Source organism: Nelumbo nucifera, chromosome 7 (genome assembly GCF_055504915.1).
Source record: "Nelumbo nucifera cultivar China Antique chromosome 7, China Antique-T2T, whole genome shotgun sequence".
NCBI lineage: Eukaryota > Viridiplantae > Streptophyta > Magnoliopsida > Proteales > Nelumbonaceae > Nelumbo > Nelumbo nucifera.
Window position 1 is genome coordinate 58,860,796 of NC_142655.1, and position 22,197 is coordinate 58,882,992.

Genomic DNA, 22,197 nt, shown 5'->3' on the forward strand with positions numbered 1-22,197 from the left:
TAACTTTCATAAAAATTAATATTTATTAATAAAAGTTGTAAACTCTTAATATAAATTTATTATATAATTATATATTATATTATTCCAAAAATACCCTTAACACTTTTTTGTACAGAAAACAAAAGTGACCAAATATAGCCAATAGAGTGGTTGTTCATGTCTTATTAGGAGAAAAAATGATGTTTTTATTTTTATTTTCTTTTGATTAAATTTATTTAAATGAACATTAGGGTCAACACTATCATTATCCACCGCCATCTAATGGAAGATTGAATAAATCCATTGCAAATTATAAGTGGTTTTTAATAAAATACAAACTATTGGATAGATTTTAGTAAATCCATAAAACTCGAGGGGTGTTTTAGTAAATGACCATTTTTATTATTTAGCTTTCACTTAATCCTATGCATCACACGGATCCCCACTAGTATATATTAAAACAAGGAAGTCTAGAAACTTTCTATTTTTTTTGAATTTTTGAATTTTTTAATCCATGTCGTTTTCGAAACTACCAATTTGAAGCTCTACTTTCCCCAAAAGAATCTTCCTAAAATCTCTCTCTCTCTCTCTCCCCACACACACACATTCCAATAACCTAAATAATCTAATATCTTAAAATTTTTATTAAAAAACCTCCTCCACTGTCCCCAACTTTCTCCTAAACAACCTTCCCCACTATCCTAAGTTATCTCTAATTTAGTAGAGAGTTTCTGTCCTAAATTATCTCTAATTATTATATATATTCTCCCCACTTTTTATCTATATGTATCTAAAGAAAGTTTCAATTTAAAAAAGTAAGAATTATTTAAATATTCTAACAAAATTATATAATAACTTTAAAAAATTTATTAAAAAACAAAAAATAATTATAATCAATTTAATAATATTCATATTATTAATAATTATATTTTAAAAAAATCATCACAAAACTATGTACAAACAAAATAAATTATGATTTTCTAGATTATTCAATCTAAATGTTATTCATATAATAAAAAAATCTAACATTAAAAATGAAATATTTCAATAACTAAATATCTTAAATAACAAAATAATAAAATTAATATTTTAAATCAATTAATAATATATTTTAACTAGTTACTGAATAACTCAATTATAATAAATAGATTAAGATTTTAACTATTTAGTTGAATAACTAAATATTTTAAATTACGAAATATTTAACACAACTAGGTTTTAAATAGTTAAAATAACAAAATTATGTATTAATAGTATTATAATTTTATGGATTATTAAATTCAACAAGTAATTAATATTTTAAAATTTAAATAATGATATTATTTCAATGTATAAATAATATTGTAAATAACTAATTTCATTTATACCAATTAATAACTCTAGAAATAACTTTCACAAAATTAAATGTTTACTAATAATAATTTTAAAACTTAATCAATATTTATTATATATTTTTATATATTAAAATTAATATTTATTTTATTTTAGTAATTATTTATTATCTTTTATGATAAATATATTTTCAATAAATCTATTGTTGTTTTGTTATTTAATAGAAAACTTTCAATAATGTTTGGAGTTAAAACTACTATTTTTTAGCATTTTAAATTTAATTATTTTGTGTATTTTCACTATTAATTTTTAATAATTATTGGAGATTAAACTATTGTTCATGGGTTGGTTCGGTTCAGTTGTAGGTTGTTTGGCCAACCAAATCGACTTGGTTAGGTTGGGGGGTTGGTCACTCAGGTTATATCGGTTTGGGTCAATTTTTGGTTTGGTCGGTCGGTTCAAAAGATTTAAGCTTAAAAAATAAAATTTAAAAATTAAGTTTAAATTAAAAAAAAATACAATGGCATTATTAAAAATTAAATTTATGATATAAACTATTTTAGGATAAGAAATATTGGAATTTTCCCATATTCTCGTATTAAAAAAATATATTTAAAATATAAAATATTTATATTTATATCTATGGTTGGGTCATTCGATTTTAGTCGGTTTACAAATGGCCAAAGTGAAACTGATCCAACCCAGACGGGTTGGAAAATTGTTGAAACAAAGCCACCTAGAAATACTAGAAATTGGATTGGTCAATTGGAATGGCAACGGGGCAGGGTGGGGACAAGGAGCCTCTCCCCATCCCCGTTCCTATGAAAATCCCCATCCCTGCTAATGGGGACAATGTTATCCCTACGAGGATCCCCACTCCCCGTGATTCTTTATAATGTCAACCATTAAGTTCTTGTTCTTATTTTATTTAAAAAAATATAAAATAATTAAAATTCACAATCCTATTAGAAAATATTCAAACATATTCAACCATATTATTAAAAATGGGGATGAAATCATCCCCATCCCCGCCCCATTCGAGGCAGATCCCCACGGGGATCGGGAAAATTGCCATCCCTAACTTTGATAAACAACCTTATCTAAAATTAATTATTGTTATTTTAATATCATAAAAAATATTAAATCTAATATATAAAATATAAATGATTATTAATTATTATATAAAACAATTGTATACTCTTTTATGTTTCTATTGAATTAAAAAAATTTAAGAATTATTTAAATATTGTAACAAAATTTTATAATAACTTTATATTAAAAAGACAAAAAACAATTATAATCAATTTAATAATATTCATATTATCAATAATTATATTTAAAAAAATTCATCATGAAATTATGTACAAACAAAATAAATTATGATTTTTTGGAATTTTCAATCTAAATGTTATTCAAATAATAAAAATCTAACATTAAAAATGAAATATTATTGAAATATTTCAATAACAAAATATTAAAATTAATATTTTAAATAAATTAATAATATATTTTAACTAGTTACTGAATAACTTAATTATAATAAATAGATTATGATTTTAACTATTTAGGTGAATAACTAAATATTTTAAATAATGAAATATTTAACATAACTAGATTTTGAGTAGTTAAAATAACAAAATTATGTATTAATAGTATTATAATTTTATGGATTATTAAATTCAACAAGTAATTAATATTTTAAAATTTAAATAATGATATTATTTCAATAAATTTAAATAACTAATTTCATTTGTACCAATTAATAATTCTAGAAAATAAATTTCAAAAAAAATAATGTTTATTAATAATAATTTTAAAACTTAATCTATATTTATTATATATTTTTATATACTAAACTTAATATTTATTTTATTTTAGTAATTATTTATTATTTTTATGATAAATATATTTTCATTAATTATGTATAAATATATTTTTGTTTTGTTATTTAATAGAAAATTTTGAACAGTGATTGGAGTAAAAACTACTATTATTTAGCATTTTTAATTTCATTATTTTGTGTATTTTCACTATTAGTTTTTAATAATTATTGGAGATTAAACTATTATTCATGGGTTGGTTCGGTTTAGTTGTAGGTTGTGTGACCAACCAAATCGACTTGGTTAGGTTGGGGGGTTTGTCACTCAGGTTATATCGGTTTCGGTCGATTTTCGGTTTGGTCGATCGGTTCAAAAGATTTCAACTTAAAAAATGAAATTTAAAAATTAAGTTTAAATTTAATTAAAAAATTACAATGGCATTATTAAAAAATAAACTTAAAAATTAAATTTATGATATAAACTATTTTAGCGTAAGAAATATTAGAATTTTCCCATATTCTCGTATTAAAAAATATATTTCAAATATAAAATATTAATATATATATATATATATGGTCGGGTCGTTCGATTTTAGTCAGTTTACAAATGCCAAAGCGAAACTGATCCAACTCAGTCGGGTTGGGAAATTGTTGAGCCAAAGCTAACTAGAAATATTAGAAATCGGACTGGTCAATTTCAATAGTTTGATTCGGAATGGCAACGGGGCAGGGTGGGGACAAGAAGCCTCTCCCCATCCCCGTCCCTACAAAAATCCCCATCCATGTCTCTGTCCCCATCCCCATCTCCACGGGGATCCCCACTCCTTGTGATTCTTTATAATGCCAACCATTAAGTTTTTGTTTCTATTTTATTTAAAAAATCAAAATAAAATAATTAAAATTTACAATCGTATTAGATAATATTCAAACATATTCAACCATATTTTTAAAAATATTTAACATATAGACGTATGTGTATATATATTACCAAGGATCGGGGTCCACGCGGAGCGGGGAGTGCTCTCCCCATCCTCTCCAATGGGGATGAAATCATCCCCATCTCTGCCCCATTCGAGGCAAATCCTCGTAGGGAGCAGGAAAATGGGGAAAACTGCCATCCCTAAGTTTGATAAACAACCCTATCTAAAATTAATTATTGTTATTTTTATATCATAAAAAACTATTAAAAGTAATATATAAAATATAAATGATTATTAATTATTATATAAAACAATTGTATACTCTTATATGTTTTTATTGAATTAAAAATATTTAAGAATTATTTAAATATTGTAACAAACTTATATAATAACTTTAAAATATTTATTAAAAAGACAAAAAAATCATTATAATCAATTTAATAATATTCATATTATTAATGATTATATATTTTTACAAAATTCAACATGAAATTATGTAGAAACAATATAAGTTGAGTTTTTTTTTTGAATTATTCAATCTAAATGTTACTAAATTTATAAAAATATAACATTAAAAATGAAATATTATTTAAATCTTTCAATAACTAAATATCTTAAAAAACACAATATTAAAATTAAAATTTTGAATCAATTAATAATATATTTTAAATATTTACTAAATAACATTCAATTATAATACATATATTATGATTTTAAATATGTAGTTAAATAACTAAATATTTTAAATAACAAAATATTTAACATAACTAGATTTTAACATGTTAAAATAACAAAATTATGTATTAATAATTCTAGAAAATAACTTTAAAAGAAACAATGTTTATTAATAATAATTTTAAAACTTAATCTATATTTAACAAAATTATGTATTAATAATTCTAGAAAATAACTTTAAAAGAAACAATATTTATTAATAATAATTTTAAAACTTAATCTATATTTATTATATATTTTTATATACTAAAATTAATATATATTGTATTTCATTAATTATTTATTATATTTTTTTATAAATATATTTTCAGTAATTATTTATATATATTTTTTGTTTTGTAATTTAATAGAAAATTTTAAATAATTATTGGAGTTTAAATTACTGTTATTTTGCTTTTTAAATTTAATTTATTGTGTATTTTCACAATAAGTTTTTAATAATTATTGAAGATTAAACTATTGTCCACGGGTTGGTTAAGTTTAGTTGTAAGTTGTTTGGCTAACCAAATCGAGCTGGTCAGGTTGGGGAGTTGGTCATTCAGGTTATATCGGTTTGGATCAACTTTTTGTTTGGTCGATCGGTTCAAAAGATTTAAACTTAAAAAATTAAATTTTAAATTTTAAAAAATTACAATTGCATTATTAAAAAATAAGTTTAAAAATTAAATTTATGATATAAAATATTTTTGCCTAGGAAATATTGGAAATTTTCCACTTTCCTGTATTAAAAAAATATATTTAAAATATAAAATGTTAATATATTTTTTGTCAGGTCATTTGATTTTACTTAGTTTACAAATGACCAAAGTGAAACTAATCCAACCCATTTAGGTTAGGAAATTGTTGAACCAAAGCCGTTTGGAAATACTAGAAGTTGGGTTGGTCAATTTCATTAGTTAGATTAGGAATGGCAATGGGTGAGGTGGGGATGAGAAGCCTTTCCCCATCCCCGTCTCCACGAGGATCCCCACTCCCCGTGATTCTTTATAATGTCAACCATTATGTTTTTGTTTTTTATTTTATTTAAAAATAAAAGTAAAATAATTAAAATTTACAATCCTATTAGAAAAGATTCAAACATATTCAACCATATTTTTAAAAATATTAACATATAGACGTATGTATACATATAGACATATATAAACGTATGCTTATATATACATATATTAGCGTGAATCCCATGGGACGGGGATCGGGGTCCCCGCGGGGCAAGGAATGCTCTCCTTGTCCCCGCCAATGAGGATGAGAATTTCCCTATTTCCGCCCCCGCAGGGGGAAAATCATCCCCATTCCCGCCACATTCGGGACTGATCCCCACGAGGATTGGAGAAATGGGGAAAATTGCCATCCCTAAGTTTGATAAACAATGCTATGTAAAATTAATTACTACTATTATTATTATTATTTTATATTGTAAAAAATTATTAAAAGTAGTATATAAAATACAAATGATTATTAATTATTATATAAAACAATTGTATACTCTTACATGTTTCTATTATTTATCTTTAACTTAACAAATACCGCTAGTATATATCAAAAGAAAGAAGTCTAGGAAATTTTTTTTTTGAATTTTTTACTCTTTTAATTCTCTTTCATATTTGAAACAACCAATGAGATGTTCTCCTTCCCATAAAAAAATTACCTAATCTCTCTCACTCTCTCTCTCACGTTCCCAATAACCTAAATAATCTACTTTCCTAAAATTTACCCTAAACTACCTCCCCCACTTTCTCCTAAATTATCTCTAATTCCTATTTATCCTCTCCCCCACTTTTTATCTATATCTATTTGAATTAAAAAGTTTAAGAATTATTTAAAATTCTAAGGAAATTACATAATAACTTTAAAAAAATTATTAAAAACACAAAAAATAATTCTAATAGATTTAATAATATTCATATTATTAATAATTTTACATTTTTACAAAATTCATCACGAAATTATGTACTAACAATATACATTACAATTTTCTGGATTATTAAATTTAAATGTTGTTTCAATAAAAGAATTAACATAAATATTATTTAAATATTTAAATAACTAAATATCTTAAATAACAAAATATTAAAATAGATAAATAATTAGATAACAAAATATTAAATATTATGAAATAGCTTTAAAATAAATAAAGTTCAAATAACTAAAAAATTTAAATAGTTTACATATAATTTAAATATTTAATTAACTAAATATTTTAAATAACAAAATATTTAACATAACTAGATTTTAAATAGTTAAAATAACGAAATTATGTAATTTAACATAATATTGAAATTAATAATAATTTAATATTTTACAAAATTAATAACGAAATTATGTAATAATAGTATCAAATTATAATTTTATGGATTATTAAATTCAATAAATAATTAATATTTAAAATTTTAAATAATGATATTATTTAAATAACTAAATAATATTGTAAATAGCTAATTTCACTTATATAAATTAATAATTCGAGGAAATAACTTTCAAAAACTTAATATTTCTTAATAATAATTTTAAACTCTTAATCTATATTTATTATATTATTATATATACTAAAATTAATATTTATTGTATTTCAGTAATTATTTATTGTTTTTGTGATAACTATAATTTCAGTAATTATGTATAAATTTAGTTTTTTTTTGTTAATTAACAAAAAAATTTCAATAATTATTGGAGATTAAACTACTGTTATTGAGCTTCTAATATTTAATCTACTTTACTTATTGTATTTGTTGTATTTTTGTTATAAGTTATTGATTAATATTTATTAGAGATTAAACTATTATTTGGGATTATACTATTTATTGACTAATTTAATATATTTTTTATTATTTATTGTTTTTTGTAACTTTTGTATTTACTATATTTTTATTAGTTATTTATTGTATTTTCATTATCAATATATTTTTAATAATTGTTTATTTTTGCTATAAATTTTCAATAATTATTGGAAATTAAACTATTGTTATTTATTAGAGATTAGACTATTAATTTAGTTGAAATTAAGAGTGTTCACGTGTTGTTTCGTTTCAGTTGTAGGTCTTTTGGCCAACCAAATCAATCTGGTCAAGTTAGGGAGTTGGTCACTCGAAACAGACTAATCATTTGTGAAAGCTGGCCCACTCGGGTTGTATTAGTTTGGGTCAAATTTTGGTTTGATTAGTTGGTTCAAAAGATTTAAACTTTAAAAGTTAAATATAAATTTAAAAAATACAATGGATTTATTGAAAAATAAATTTATGATATAAAATATTTTAGACTAAGAAATATGAGAATTTTCCCAATTTCTTGTAGTAAAAAATTATATTTAAAATATAATATATATATATGTATGGTTAGGTCATTCGATTTTGGTCGGTTTAAAAATGGCCAAAGTGAAACTGTTCCAACCTAATCGGGTTGAGAAATTATTGAACCAAAGTCAATCGAAAATACTAGAAAACCAACCAAATCAATTCAAGTCAATCAAGTTGGTCGAGTTCATCAATTTGATAAACAACCCTAACTGAAATTAATTATTATTATTTTTATATTATAAAAATTTATTAAAAGTATTATATAAAATATAAATAATAAATAATTATTTAAAAATAAAAAATATAAAACAATTGTATACTCTTATATGTTTCTATCATTTAGTTTTCACTTAACAAATCTCATGCATCGCAAAGATCCCCTTTAATTAGAAATTTAAAATTTAAAATATGGGATCCCAATTGGGCCTTGAATTTTTCGGTACATTGACAGGCCTAATTATAGAGGCACCCTCTCCACATATGAATATAAAAATATATTATAAACAGTCGCTACCCCCTGGTATGTGTGGCTTTCCTAATCAAAAGATAGGAGAGCACCCCTTCTCCCAAAGTTAACTTTCAACCTTGTTGACTAAATATAAAATTTTGGGCCTAGGTTCGAATCAATAATTTGCAGTTGGGCCAAATTGCCCTTGCAAGTAGGGCTAGAAATGATCACCACTAGATACTTACGTTTTGGAGTCTTTACTTTTAAGCATTTACTTGCATTTGGGGAAAAAGTTGAATAAGTGTTTATTCCAGAAAATGAACCCGTTTTAAAGAAATTTTTTTTGACGTATTTTAAAGTGTTTTTGCAATAAATGCTTATTGCATTTGTGGTCCACCTCGGCTCACCATTTAATTTTCAAAATATCTATACTACCCCGATTTGAAAGAAGCGATTTTTCACCACACACTCATAATCACTTATTTGTCCAGTAACACCCCCAAATGAGGGCTAGATATTGAAAATAACAATATTTAAGTTGAATTTCTATTTTAATATTAATCTATTTTCATAATGAAAAATGATACATTAATTAATTTATTATACTTAAGTAGAATAAAGTTTTGGATTAGTGGTGTCAATAGACCGGTTTTGGGTTGGATCGTGTCTAAATCAAAATTAATTTGGATAGATTGGATTAGGGCTGTTTACGGGTCGGGTTGGGTCGGTTTACTGGCATTTTTCCAACCGACCCGACTCAGTGGGTTTACCTAGAAATGAAACCGAAATTGATACAGTACTAAGTAAAACCGACTTAGCCGGTTTGAATCGGTTTTGTGAATGATTCTCTTGGTGTGAACGGTAAAGGATTCAAGTCTAAGAAAGTAAAGGCTGGATGCCTGGAAATTAAAATTGATTTGATGGATTAAAACTAATATTATATACATATTATACATATTATAATATGTATATAATATAATATATCTAAGTCGGTTTGGGTCGCTTCAGTTTTGGTTTTCACACATGAAAATCAAAACTGAATCGAACAATCGGTTTATGTTTTTTTGTAACCCGAAACCGACCGGTGCTGAAGAAAAACCGGCCAATTCAGGTTAAATCGGACTAGGTTGGTTGATTTGGTCGATTTGGGTCTTGTTATGAACAGCCCTAGATTGGATGAAGCAACAAGACATTGAATTGGACGTCTAAGATATTTATTGGATTGGATTGGATTGGACCTGGTCCATCCTTAATGAATTTAAATTGAATTGGGTTGTTCAGGCCTGAGTTTTTCCAAGGAAAGCTCATAGCCCAAAAACTCGGGCTAACATGGACAGAAACTCAGATTGGGTCGGATTGGTTTTGGGTTGGGCCAACCCAAGTTGCACCTCTACTCTCTCTACTTCACTTTTCTCTTAGCAAAGCCAATGCAGCATTATATAAAGCCCAACCACGTGTACATGCGTGCATAATTTTTATTCACTTTACATTAAGTTAACAGGACATTACATTTTTATTGAATTTGTGTTCATAATTTTTATGCAAATAGTTTAAATTTGTGTTAACACTGATATTCCTCTCTCATAAAAAAAAGAAAAGAAAAGAACCTAGTTTCAACTAGAGCAGAGGCCGAAAGAGAGAACAAAAAGAAAAAGAAACACAAAGGAAACACCTAAACAACAAAACTACGAAGATCAAAAACAAGAGTTATTTGTAGTGTGTACAGCTACTTTGTATCATCAGATCCAAGCCTTATTGCCCACTCCCTGAATGTCTCCAAATCACTTTTGATGTTTGTGTAAATGTGGTGGTGAGGTTACGTACAGGGATCATCTTAAAGGACAAAGGAATACTAAATGCAGGAGGTAGGTTAGAGGTTAGGGCAAATGTGAATGATAAGATAATCCCTTCATTACGAGATGGATCTCTATTTATAGGGAGGGATCGCAAGGTCCTAAAAGGAAGGAGTCACAAGTATTTGATTTTCACTAGAAAAAGGAATATTGGATTCATTGTCAGTTGTTTGAGAACACTGCTAGGGTTTCGCCACATGTCTTATGAGATATCTTTAGGATGAACTTTTCTTTCATTCGAGAGTTTTCATAATCAGTGTGTACTACTTCCTTTCGTAACCCATTTAACTGACGTGGCATGAGTGACATCATCATTTAGTGGGCACGCCTTTACTAGGTCCATGGGGTGTCCTGTCATGCGTATAATTTAAAGACCCACATATAACGAATATTTATTCTTAGTGTATAGTGATTCTACATTTGTTAGGTTATGTAATGGCTTTGAACTCATCGCAGCCCCACACGTGTCTAAAACTCATCGCAAATTTGTGTGTATCTAAAGTTCATTATAGATTTGTGCGTGTCTAAAGCTCATCGCAGGTTTACACTAGCCAAAGCTCATCACGTCTAAATCTCATCGCAAACGTCTATATAATATTAATTTGGTATCCTCTATACCCTGATGGTCTGAGCAATCACTATATACCTACAGTTTATTTTTTCTGGCCAGTTAATTATGCTTTTGTTCTACCACCAAAGAATGCGAAGGCAAATGTAATGACTTCCTATTCTTTTACAAGAGAATCAATGCAATAGTTTCCATATATACTTAGAAAAATAACCACAAGCTTTTCTCTCGATTCAATAATTGAGGCATCTTACCTCTCTTCATAAGAATACGGGAATCCCATGCTTTTTTACTCAATGGTGGATGTCCACACACATCCCATGATAACAGTAGTAGTGAAGTAGTGGAAATGCTAACCACCTCTTGCTTTCAAAGTGCAATTAAGTGTTTAAAAGACACCAAGAATATTGATTCAAATATAAACAGCAAGAAATAAATGCTATCAAACAGTTAAAAATATCTCTCTCTATCTATCTATATATAGATTTGCCTTAGTAGTGTGCCATTTCATGGGTCTCCCTGCTGTTAATTTGTAGTGGAAGGAAGATAGAATTCAACAGTTAATTCATTTATTGGTTAGTTACTAGAATTTGAGAGCATTCTCTCTAATCTCTATAGCTATTCATTCATTTTATGCATGGCTTCATTGGTGGGAGAAATAATGGAAGAAGAGCAAAAGAGCAGCAGCAGAAGAATTACACAGATGTTTGGCAGTGATGGAGAAATTGCAACCTCTCTTTCTGAGCATATTTGGTTGTTTTTTCTTCTCAGGGTTTAACATAGTTTCTAGGGTCTCCCTAGCAAAAGGCATGAATCTGTATGTGCTGGTGGTTTACGGTCATGCAATTGGAATGCTAACCACAGCCCTTCTTGCACTCCTCTTTGAAAGGTTTGTGATGGATGGATTCTCCCTTTTTTCTTTCTCTGGTATTCTTAAATTGATCTAGCTCAAAAGTTAACACTCTGTTTGGATAAGCTTTTGCTTTCCAGCTTTGAGATGTGGAAAATAAAAGGTGTTTTGGGCGTCTGGTAAGAGTTGATTCGTAAAAGAAAAAAAAAAAAAAACATATAATCAGAAGCCAAAACACTTGTTTTGTGCTTTGGGGCTTGAAAACACAACCCTGAAGCTTATCTTGGTGGTTTAGCAATTCCTATGGCTGTATACAAATTTGCTTTGGTTCTTTTGGACCATATATTCACCCTATAGACATTTTCTCTGTCATTTGTTGCAGGACAAATCGACCCAAAATTACTTTACCAGTGTTGAGCAACATATTCTTCTTGGGGATTACCGGGTAAGAAGACAAACACAGGATCTAATATTTAAATCTCAGGTTTTATTACTTCTGCCTTTGCTTTTGCTAGAAAGGTAAAACCTTGAGACCTGACGTGGATGCAACCCTTATGGCTGAAATGGATGGACCTCGGTCTAGTTTAGTCCATCCATGGATGGACCATGGATGGGGTTCATGGATGGTCCAACCTGTTTTATTTGTTTTCTGCTTTAGGCTGGGGTTCAATTTAATGACCAATATCGGGCGCAAATCAGGGCCTAGATTATAGTCTTTATCATAAGTGCAAACTGTGTAAATATAAACTGGGTCCGGCCATGATCATGTGATTTACCCTTAGGACTCAGTTTGGATGGAATACAAATACAAATAACATACAAAATAATACAAAATACAAGGTTTTGCACTCTACATAGTATATGTTCAGCCTGGCATTACCCAATCTTTATGGGCCTAACCTTTTAACTCTTTTTATTATTTATTTATTTGGTGGAAGGAATGTGGAATCTGGACTTCCTTTCAACAGAAAAAGCATTTCAATACGTTCCAACATGATCTGTGTCCTTACATCTCATACATAGTGGGTCCCAGTCTTACGTAGAGATGCATGAACACAAATCATGTAGGACCTTTATTACCAAGCAATGACCCATATGGTGAGATGAAAACATTTTTAGAAATTAAGGGGTTGTTCTCCAATGTGCATGGTTTTTGAAAGTCGAACCAAATCGGATCAGATTGTCAGACTGGTTGACCCAGAAATTGGTCATTGCTCCGGGTCGAGTTTTAGACACTCAATCCGTCCAATCAGGCTTTGGACAGTTTGACCCAAAAACCAATGGCCAAAACAGTACTATTTCTGGTTCGATTTTTAAAACCATGTCAATTTCAATTGTTTTTTCTTGGTGACAGTTGTAAAAACAAAACAAAACCAGTTGGTTTGAAAACAAATTGATCCCAATAATTAGTTTATGAAACCATGTTTTTTGTTGTATGTGTGTTCTTTTTCCCCAAAACTGAAACAAAAAACATGCATTTGAATATATGGTTTAAAAAATATGCATTTGAATACTTTCTACTTTGATGATAACAAGAACTTTTTTTTTAAACAAAGTCAACTTGTTTAGCCTTTCAAAACAAAATAATGGTTCGAGTAAAAAAAAAAAACATGATTTTAGTTTCAGAAACATGTTTTTGAGTACATATTTATGTGATTAATTGGCCAGTGTCTCAGTGTCTGATCTTCAACATTCTGTGTTTCAGACCTCTATTGGGAAGGACATTGTTCTATGCAGGCCTAGAAAAAACTTCCTCTTCGTTTGCATCTTCCATGAGCAACCTAATTCCATCAATTACCCTTGTTTTGGCAGTTCTATTTAGGTAAGAATGTCACAACCTACTTAATGGCTTATTTACTGAAAGGAAAAACAACAAGTTATTCAGTTGAGCCACTTCAGCTGTTATTAAACAACCCCTTAACCAACAATTAAACATGAAGAACCTTCCCCAGACAGTGACACATATAGAAATCACCCGTGCATATATGTTTAATGGGAAAATCTATGATGCGGGAAAGATATGGTATCGGAAGAGTTTTGACCAATTAAAATCCATTTATGAATTTTGATAAATAACACCTAATTGGCTACCATGTTTATGATTCTAATTGACTGATCATATATTTTTCAGATATCATATGTTTTCCATATCATAGTCGAACCCTTGTTTAATTCATGGGGAGATGTTACTGATGTTCGGATTCATACTTTCAAAGTGTATGCAGAGTTATTGCTAATAGGAATTTTGGGCTCCTGAGAACATCTCCCATGAATGGCAACATAACAAATATGGGAGAAATTATGCCTAATGTGCGGCTGGTCAGCTTGTCAGCACTCTTTTGCTAGCAGCAAATGTGAACTCTTCTCAAGTTGCATAACTATGACCTAATTAAAGCATTTCTATATAGTGTTTAAAGAGCTTTTTTTTTTTACTGTACTATGTCTCTTTATGTTTTGTTTTATATATTAAAATCTCATCAAAAAGTTGGAAAAAAAATAAGAAATTAATGTGATGTTTTTTGTGATTGTTGGGATCATTAAGGAGTTAAATACTGCTCTCATAAGCTTCTGAAATTACTCATTTTGGATTCTATGGATTCAGGATGGAGAAATTAAATATCACTAGATTTAGCAGCCAAGCAAAGATAGGTGGAACTTTGGTGGCCTTTGCGGGTGCTGCCTTTATGACCTTGTACAAGGGCATTGTTGTAATTTCATTCTCTTCACCACACTCTGCCCATTCTAGCAAACTAAGGGAATCATCAGAGAAGGATTGGATGAAGGGCTCCCTTCTACTTATTGTTTCATATGTTTCACAAGCAGCTTTCTACATCTTGCAGGTGATTGATGAATGGTAAATTGTTCCTAAGGTTTAGTTTGGAAGGAGTACAAATACAAATATGTATAGTAAAAATATAGATAAAATAATACAAAATATAAGGTTTTATATTTTACATATTTGCATTTATCAAAAGTTTCTGTGCAAAGACAAGTAAACAATACAGAGAAAGGTTTGCTCATTGTCTTATGAAGGAAAGCTTCTAATAGGATGATTATTCTTCCTAACTTTTTCACCTGCTGGAATAATAATTTAGTCATTTTGAACAAAATACCCTCATTTTGTTGTAGTTACACTGGAGTTGTACCAACCATCCAAACTCCGAAGTTTTGTGAAATTTTGATTTAAAATTTGCCTAAAAAGAATGAATTATTCTAGCCATTTGGCAAGGTATTTTACCTTAAAACTTTCTTTAAGAGTAGAGAATGGAAAGAAGAACACGTCCAGGGATGGATCTAGCTAGATTGGTCCCTACCTCTACCAATCCATCCAATTTATACCCCTATTTTTCTTTCTTTTTTTTTTTGTTTTTTTTTTTTTGTTTTGTTCATGGCCTCATGGGGCTACACAAACCCGGGGGGGAGGGGGGGGGGGGGCAATGTGATTTGATCTTGAGTCTCCACTACAACCAACCAGAGACCCCACCAACTAAGCCATTATTAGTTGCTCTCCTATTCTGTTAGAGAGAGTATAGTGATTTATATTAATTTAGAGATTTAAGATGTGATTTATATTAATTTAGAGATTTAAGATGATGGGGAAGAGATTTAATGGGAGAGGAGGATTACAAACATTGACTATTGGAGAGAGAGATAATTAAGAAGGATTTTATTAGAGATTATTAAGACTTGAGTTGGTTATGTGATTTTTATATTTTTAATTTAAAAATAAATAGACCATATGCATGAAAAAGGAGAGGAGGAGGTGTGTGGAAGACTGGAAGCATCAAAGTGATAAGACTCTTGGCCTCCCTCTTTTCTCTGTATAATATAAATATAGATTATTCATATTTGAGACACATTAATTGAAAAGGTTTTACAATTTATCTTTCCTATTATTGATTCTATAAATTCATCCAATAATATTGTTAAAACCTAACCCTTCAATTAAAAGACAAAAATCCATCTAAAATACTAATAGTAAAATTTTTGGGATATTTGTTTATCAAACAGTCGGTTACAGCTTGAGAACTAGTGGATACCATTATGCCAAACATGAAGTAAAATAATGAGTGAATTTTGTTAAAGACTAACACTTAAGATATTCTTTTATGAGCAAATTCTTATATTAGACAGCCTTTTATCTCTTCTTTTGTGAATTTGTTTACAGGCTCCAACTATTAAGAAATATCCAGCTCCACTCTCACTCACCTCATTAACATGCTTAGTTGGCACACTGCAAGCAGCAATTGTAACAGTAATTGTAGATCACAAGGCTTCCTCTTGGAGATTGAATTGGGACATTACATTACTTTCTCCTATTTATTGTGTAAGATTTATTTTCTAGTTTTTCTTATGCAATAGATGGAATTTAAGCATTTCTGAAATCTGAATTAAGACAATCATCTATAAGTATAATAGAAAAACAAGTAAGAAGAGTATGAATTATTACAATATATAATTAAAGCAATTTTAAGATTTTTAATTAAAAAGAAGAAAAGAAATAAATGAAGTGTAATTAATTAGACAACTACAAGTATATAATATTTCAAATATTATAACTATTATATTTTGTTAATTATATATTAATTCAATTTTGAATAGATGAAGGATGTTTGTACATATATAATTAATTTACCTTGATATAATAAATGTGAACAATTTTCTTTTCTTTCACATAAAGCACATATAGTGATTTGCAAGTATTATAAAAAGGAATAAGAAATATAAACGTTCCAAAATTTTCTTTAGAATTCTTATCATGTGGTTACTAAGAAATATTCAACTATATTTTTCTATAAAATTATGTAGTCTGATTAAGATTAACTATTTTACTAGAATAGTTTAGTTAAACACCTGTCAAAATGAGTGTACTTATAAGAAATATAATTATATCTACATATAGCATAAATTACTTAATCTCTATATATAAGTCTAATTAATTTGGCCTACTTAATTTTTAATCGGTTTAATAAGATTAAAGATTATAATACTTAACAAATTAATTTTATGCTATTTGATAGCAACAAGCATAAAATAAATAATACCAAGTTTACCATCTTGTTCCCATTGAAAAACTCCTAATTAAATCTACAAGAGGGTATCTTGAATATCCACAATAAAAATTAAGATTTTTTTGTAGGATAAATTAATTTAAATTTCATTAAACAGTGAAAAATCTGTATTTACTGTGCTTACAATAACAACTACTTATAAGAAACAAAAACCTAACCTAAAAAGTACCCACGAAGGTAATGAAAATAAAGTTTCTAAAACATAAGCCCTGTCACAAATTGATACCTTGTTAGTAGAAGAATCATAACCCACTTAGATTGTGTTTGATTCCCATGATTTTGGGGTCACATAATAACTAAATGAAAATTTCTTCCTTTTTTCTGTTTCGAAGATTAAGACTCAGTTTAGAAAGAATATAAATATAAATATGTACAGTGCAAATACATACAAAATAATACAAAATTTAAGGTTTTGTACTCTAAAAATTTGTATTTGTAATCCTTCCAAACCGTGCCTAAGTGAAAAAACAATTGATGGTGGTTCTATCGGTAGTGGTAGGATCTCTAACTTGTTGTAGAGGCCTGGGATATTAATTAAAAGAATAAAAATTCTATTTCTAAATCAAATACTATAATATGCTCACTGTCTTATACCAGTTACTTAGGTTATTATGCAACTGAAATTACATTTAATATGCTCATTATGTACATATATACATGTAGAACATATTAGATTGGTGATAATTGCATCCTTTGTAGGGTGTTATGATATTTGGAGTAACTATTTACATTCAAACAGTGGTAGTAAAGAAAAGAGGTCCAGTATTTTTGACTGCCTTTAGGCCATTGGGCACAGTAATTGTAGCCATAATGGCACTTCTGATTTTGAAAGAAGCTCTACACTTAGGGAGGTAAGTTGTTATTTGTTAATTCAAATTAATTAATTGAGTTTTCTAAAAAATTTTTATATCTTTTTTAAACACTACAATTTTTTTTTTTGCAGTATTCTTGGTGCTGTCATGATGTTTGCTGGCCTATATATGGTCTTATGGGGCAAAGAAAAGGAAAAGGGAGATAAACCAACTGCTAGAGATTTAGCTGATCAAGTTGAGCAATCAAAATCGTCCAACGTAGAAGAAATTAGTGAGAATATTGTAAATGTTTAAATAATTGATGGTAAATAAATAATTCTTTTGTTTTCTCTATAAGCTTTCAAATGCAATTTAGTGAGATTTAGATCTTATGATGAATTTAGAACCGGAGTTCCAAAACTATTGGAATCCTCATTAGCATTTTTTTTTTTAATTATAGGTTTCATTTTTCTTAATCAAGCTCCCTCAATGGATTGACACCCGCATTCTCTTCTTCTATCAATGGATTGGATATTGGTACAATTCGACCCAATCCCATGGATAAAGTCCAATAAATACTTTGGACCATTAAATCTGGAATGAAATGGTGCAATTCAATATGTGTTATTGGTCCATTCAATCCGTCTAAATTAATTTTGATTTGGAAGGATCCAACCCAAAACCCACCCATTGAGACCCCTTACATACAAAGAGTCAAGTAAATGAGGGGGGCCCATGCAAGGCTATTTTTTGGGCTTGGCTCAACTCAAACTTGACCCAATTATCCATGTACGTGGGCCATTTGCCCATAATCCTGGTTAGATGAAAACCGCCACTTCGTCTTCCCATTTCCCTCCACTTTGTCGAATTCATTCATCCTCGTCTTCTCTCTGTGCATGAATGGCGGGAGAACCTGGTGAAGCAAAAGAGAGGCATTTACAGTGATACAAAGAAAAACCCCATCACTCAGATGGAGATGGAACAGCTTTTAAACATGGGTTTCTCCCAAGAGCTGGCAGCTGAGGCTCTAGCGGCCACCGGAGGCAAATCCACCATCGAAGCCACCGAGTGGATCTTCAACCACAAATCTAGCTCTAACGTTAACCCTAGTCCCCCTCCCTTCCAACCCAAACTCGACCGCTTCTTCCAATCCAGAACCCCCTCCCCTCAAACCCGACCTGCCGGAAACAACCGCACCCAAGAAATTCCGACCATCAAAAGGGTTTCGCAAGAGGGTGAAGAATCTCTCCCCAAGCGTTCTAAGTTTGCGTTTGGCTCATCATCGGAGTCGTTAATCCGTTCATCTTCAGGGTACAAACCCCATGAGCCCTTGTCGGAGCGTATGCGCCCTCGAAGCATCGATGAAGTAATCGGCCAAGACCACCTTCTGGGAAAGCATTCTATCCTCCGGTCAGCCTTGGACTGCGATCGCTTGCCTTCAATCGTGTTATGGGGACCACCAGGAACCGGTAAGACCTCAATAGCTAGGGCTATTGCAAATTCATCTCCTGCATCGTATCGATTCGTTTCGCTATCGGCTGTGACAGCTGGGGTTAAGGATGTTAGAGATGCTGTGGAGGAAGCTAGAAAAATGAAGAAGAAAAATAAGAGGACGGTTTTGTTTATCGATGAAGTTCACAGGTTTAACAAGTCGCAACAGGATTCGTTTCTGCCGGTGATTGAAGATGGGAGCATTGTCTTCATAGGGGCAACGACGGAGAACCCATCGTTCCATTTGATCACGCCGTTGCTGTCGAGGTCTAGGGTTCTTACGCTTAATTCCTTGCAGCCTCACCATATTGTGAGCTTGCTTAAGCGGGCCGCTGATGATGCTGAGAAGGGTTTGGCCCGGAGCGTGGGGGTCAATGTCAAAGTGGATGGTGAAGCCATTGAGTTTCTGGCTTTGAATTGCGATGGGGATGCTCGGGTCGCTCTGAATGCTTTGGAGATCTCTGCAACAACAGCTGCCGCTCGAAGACCCAATTGCCAGACCACCAGTCAAGAACACACTTCAGGCTCTCAAGCTAAAATGTTTGAGGGACTGTCTTCTGATGCAACTACTGTGGCCGATAGCAATGGTGATACTGATAGTAGCTCTTCCGGAAATGCAGAAAATGGGGCGAGTTCAAATGTAGTCAATGTCACCCTTGATGATGTCAAGGAAGCACTGCAATGCAAACACCTGGCTTATGACCGGGCAGGGGATGAACACTATAACCTCATCAGCGCGCTCCATAAGTCAATGAGGGGAAGTGATGCTGATGCAGCAATCTACTGGCTAGCAAGAATGTTGCAAGGAGGAGAGCAGCCTCTATACATTGCTCGGCGCCTCATTAGGTTTGCAAGTGAGGATGTTGGACTTGCTGACCCATCTGCACTAAATCAAGCTGTTGCTTGTTACCAAGCTTGCCATTTTCTGGGCATGCCCGAGTGCAATGTGAACCTTGCACAATGTGTAGCATACTTGGCTTTGGCTCCCAAGTCTATTGCTGTTTACAGAGCAATAGAAGAAGCACAGAAGTTGGTGAAGGAATCAGGTGGACAAAATGAAGGGGTGCCTCTGCATCTGAGAAATGCACCAACAAAGCTGATGAAAGAACTTGGATATGGAAAGGGCTACATTTATCCTCCGAATGACCCTTCTTCTTCAGCATCTCAGAGATATTTGCCACCTTCACTTCAAGGTTACAAGTTTCTCGATTGGCCAGCTAACTACTTTGAAAGATGAGAAGCTCAAAGGTGGTAAATTAAACTGATTATGCATTTTTTTTTTGGATTTTAGTGTGAAAAGAACCCTTTTGTCCATATTTTGGCATTTTGTATAGAACGAATAGTTAAAGCTACAAACTAGGGACTGTTGCGTGATCCATGTCGTATTAATTCATAGATGAACAAGAATCTATTCTTGGTACTATTTGACTGGCACCTCATGGAGCTGTTTCTGGCAACTTAACCCTAAAGTTTCTTTCATTATGTATAGATTATATGTTTCAGAATAGAATTTAAATACAGTTTATAATCTAGATAACCCCTGCAGATACCATTGCTCAGTGCATTGGTAAAATCTCAGGCTGACAAGCATGCAACATGGGTTCAATCTGTGAGTGGCCACTTTGTGCAAAAAAATACCAAAAATTAGGTCTATATCTATTCCACTCTCCTAACATTCCAAATAGCTGGAGCCTGGGACCAACAGTGGTAATGGCCTTTCTTGATCTTGTTAATTTGGAACCTTTTTTCTTGATCTTGTTAATAGAATTTCGAACTTTTTTAATTGTAAGGCCTATGATGTTTTACATCTTGAAGTGCATACTTGTCACCTCTTTCTTGCCTGATGTGTTCTAAGTATCCTTTTCTTTATTAATTGAACATTGCAATTGAATAGGCTAAGAAAATAGAAATAGTAAGCTGCCCATAGGACATCTGTAAAGTTATTCGGTCACAAATGTCAAATTGAAATCCACTTATGAGTTATGAGTTGTGAAGGGTGCCCATTATTTTGTACTACTTCCCATGATATGGAATTATGGATAATGGCAAGTTGGCAACCACCTTGACATGTGCAAAATTAATCAAGTCTCTGGAGCATAGTTGTATGAAGAGGTATTCTTTATTTATTAATGGCATTTTTTGGAAGAGATCTGGAACTTTCTTTGCATGACTAAGTATTCTGCCTACTTTCTAGGTGCAAAAACAGCAGTTGATCTGTTGCAAGTTGAAGGGGCTAGAAGGGCTAGGGGCAGACCAAAAAGGATATGGGTTGAAGTAGTAAGAAATTATTTAAGCAATCAAATTATAAATGGATATGGCACTAAACAGAATGGAATGGTGAAACGGGATTCATGTAGCCAACCTCATATAGTTGGGATAATGTGTAGATGATCATGATGATGATGTTCACTAGCCAATGTTGGAAATAAGCCTCTGCATCTGACATTGAGGTCTGAAAGTTTTCTAGCATTGGAAGCATCGGTGTTGTACAAGCCAGTGTCTTCCATTTGAACCCTCTGTGCCTTTCTGCTTTTATAACTGAATCTTTACATGTACAAGTTTAAATTTTTAACAGGAAATAACCTTCAGCATCTGGCATTGAGATTCAAAAGTTTTACTACCATCTAAAGTACCAGTATTTCATGAGCCAGTGACTACCATATGAACTTTCTGTGCTTTTCTTCTTTTTTAACTAGATCATTACATAAGGAGTAAGTTTAACAGGATTCCAGTTGTGAGCTATTCTTTGTGCTCTGGTGACTACCATATGAACAGCCTATGGCTTGAGACTTGACTGATGCCTAATTAAGGAGATTTAGTTCATAACTGATTTTTTGTAACAGGGTTAGGGATGTGGTTCTTTGTCATATTACCCTAGGCAGATACTCTAGTTGGGTGAGGACAAGGGGGAACCAATTGAATTCCCCCAATTAAGGGGCCATCTCGTCAAAGCACCTTTCCATCATTTTATTGCAATGAAAATGAGTATATATGCAGGGGATGCCTTCATTGTTCCCAGGTTTGTTGTTCTCTTTATGTCCATCAGTTT

The 22,197-nt window shown here is 30.7% G+C and overlaps 2 protein-coding genes across 2 annotated transcripts; both read left to right on the forward strand.

Moving 5' to 3' along the window:
- The first annotated feature begins 11,392 nt into the window (after positions 1–11,392).
- Positions 11,393–18,049, forward strand: LOC104599853 (WAT1-related protein At5g07050-like). Its single transcript, XM_088892448.1, has 7 exons — positions 11,393–11,833; positions 12,177–12,239; positions 13,500–13,616; positions 14,397–14,634; positions 15,963–16,121; positions 17,566–17,717; positions 17,810–18,049. The coding sequence occupies exons 1-7, from the start codon at positions 11,661–11,663 to the stop codon at positions 17,970–17,972; spliced, it is 1,065 nt and encodes a 354-aa protein (XP_088748574.1). The 5' UTR covers positions 11,393–11,660; the 3' UTR covers positions 17,973–18,049.
- A 444-nt stretch (positions 18,050–18,493) lies between these two features.
- On the forward strand, positions 18,494–20,568 carry LOC104599770 (AAA-type ATPase family protein). Its single transcript, XM_010262470.3, has one exon. The coding sequence runs from the start codon at positions 18,628–18,630 to the stop codon at positions 20,383–20,385; it is 1,758 nt and encodes a 585-aa protein (XP_010260772.1). The 5' UTR covers positions 18,494–18,627; the 3' UTR covers positions 20,386–20,568.
- The last annotated feature ends 1,629 nt before the right edge of the window (positions 20,569–22,197 follow it).

Coding starts and splice junctions, on each gene's coding strand:
- LOC104599853 (XM_088892448.1), top strand. CDS start 11,661: ATGGAGAAATTGCAACCTCTCTTTCTGAGCATATTTGGTTGTTTTTTC. Junction 11,834..12,176: donor CTTGCACTCCTCTTTGAAAG/GTTTGTGATGGA, acceptor CATTTGTTGCAG/GACAAATCGACCCAAAATTA. Junction 16,122..17,565: donor TACTTTCTCCTATTTATTGT/GTAAGATTTATT, acceptor CATCCTTTGTAG/GGTGTTATGATATTTGGAGT.
- LOC104599770 (XM_010262470.3), top strand. CDS start 18,628: ATGGAGATGGAACAGCTTTTAAACATGGGTTTCTCCCAAGAGCTGGCA.